Source organism: Capsicum annuum, unplaced genomic scaffold (genome assembly GCF_002878395.1).
Source record: "Capsicum annuum cultivar UCD-10X-F1 unplaced genomic scaffold, UCD10Xv1.1 ctg80047, whole genome shotgun sequence".
Lineage (NCBI taxonomy): Eukaryota > Viridiplantae > Streptophyta > Magnoliopsida > Solanales > Solanaceae > Capsicum > Capsicum annuum.
The window spans coordinates 10,078-12,181 of NW_025890678.1; the positions used below are offsets into that span (position 1 = coordinate 10,078).

The 2,104-nt window shown below is 31.8% G+C and overlaps 1 protein-coding gene across 1 annotated transcript in view; it reads left to right on the forward strand.

Annotated features, from left to right (window-relative positions):
- LOC107844868 (tropinone reductase homolog At5g06060) overlaps window positions 1-2,104 on the forward strand; it is a gene marked incomplete at its 3' end in the record, with an annotated part of 10,284 nt that extends 8,180 nt beyond the window's left edge. Inside the window, 3 exon segments of the mRNA XM_016689204.2 lie at window positions 428-644; window positions 1,396-1,502; window positions 2,032-2,104. Of these exon segments, the coding sequence (XP_016544690.2) occupies window positions 428-644; window positions 1,396-1,502; window positions 2,032-2,104 (397 nt within the window).

The following is a 2,104-nucleotide window of genomic DNA, read 5'->3' on the forward strand; positions in this document are numbered from 1 at the left end:
ACTTTCAAAAATACTTTTAAAGAACTTTTTTTCAGCCTATCCAAACGGGCTCTAAATATTTTCTCATACATTACTCGTTATGGCAAATTTTTACTAACTTTTTTACATCTTTAAAAATTTTTAACGTGTAAATTGGTGGAGTGTTTAGACAAATACCCTTATGATTAAGGTTCTTTCTTAAGGACTATTATAAAAGAACTTTTAAAAATATAATATGGATTAGATGGAGTGTAGTCATTTATAACAGTATTTCACTAGCTATAACGGTTAAATTCTTTATCAATACGATTTTTTATGTTCTCTATAATAGTATTTCGTTATAGCAATAAAAAATATCTGAATAAATGAGATCGTTATAAAAAGGTTTATATACATTAATTACAAGCTTGTTGTATTAGTTTGTATTATAGTGATACTGATATTGTAGGTGAATAATGCGGCAATAAGTATGATAAAACGAACAGCGGATATAAGTGGAGAAGATTATTCAAACATTATGGGAACCAATGTGGAGTCCCCTTTCCACATCACCCAAACTGCTTACCCCCTCTTGAAAGCATGTGGAAATGCTAGCATTGTCTTCATTTCCTCCCTTGCTGGTTCTGTTGCACTTCCTGCCCTTTCTGTCTATGGTGCTTCTAAAGGTAAAATTACTATTGCATCTTAACATTTTCTTTCTGAATTTAATGCATAAAGAGCTGTGAGAATCAAATTTACACTTATCATATAGACGATCATCTTCATTGACACTACTAGCAGTTTATATATATATATATTTATATATATGGAAAAGACATTATTTCCACCCCATACTATACAAGAAAAGTTTAAGCCACACTTAAATTATATAAGTGACCTATTACACACCTTAACTATATAAAAGTGATATTATTACCTCCCCGCGACCCCCATTTTAAGGCGCGTGTATTACACTTATTTTAGGCGTGTCCATCCTATTAAATAACAAAAGTAAATGGCTAAAAACATTAAGGGAAAAGACATCGTTTCCACCCCAAACTATAGTTGAAAAGTCGAAACCACACCTAAACTATATAAGTGACCTATTACACACCTTAAGTATAAAAAAGTGATACTTTTTACTGACGTGGTGCTGACGTGGCAGCGCGTGTAAAACACTACACCACATGCAAGTGGTGGTAGCCTGACAGGGTGAAAATAGTTTCATTTTTTTATAGTTTAGGTGTGTAATAGGTCACTAGTATAATTTAGGCGTGACTTCGACTTTTAGGGTATAGTTTGGGGTGGAAACGATGCCTTTTCCATATATATGTATATATGTATGTATGTATTGGTGAAGAAATTTAATATTTTTAATAATTAGTAATTAGAACGGTTCTTGATTTCGAATTGTTGATTATTATTTTTTTTGATTAGGGGCAATCAACCAGCTTACGAAATTTTTGGCATGCGAATGGGCTAGTGATGGAATTCGCGTTAATACGGTCTCCCCATTTGCTGTCAAAACCAGCATTTTGAAACCGGTAATGTTTCTAATCCAAATTTTAAACCATTTTATCATTACTCCAGGATTCAACAGTTTATAAATAATTAATTAAAAAAATATTGTACCTCTATTTGTGTAATATAAAATTCAACAAAAAGGATATAATTCGATTCCCTTTGGCTCCCTTTAGCTCTGTCACTACGTAAGACTCGTCTTTAATGCTGCTTTATACAAATGTTGAGCCTCCATAATATGTCATACACACTCTCCATAATATGTCATACACACTCTCGTGCACAATATGCATAATGTCTCATCGGTCAAGTCCTTAACTACGATTTTGACAGAACTTAATATCTTTATTTCAAATTCTATATTTGTGTTCAAAGAATTCATTAAATATGTATAAATTAAATAATATATTCAAATAACACAGTAAATGCAAAATAATCATAACACACAACATATAAATTAAAGAGTCTAGCTGCGCCTTTATGTGTTGCAGTAGTGCCTAAGCTATATATATGAATAAATATTGTTTAACAACGTTTAGGTTTTATTGACAGGAGGATATTGAGCCGTCACTATTGGAGAATTATTCAGAATTGTTGTGTAGAACACCACTGAAACCAATAGCAG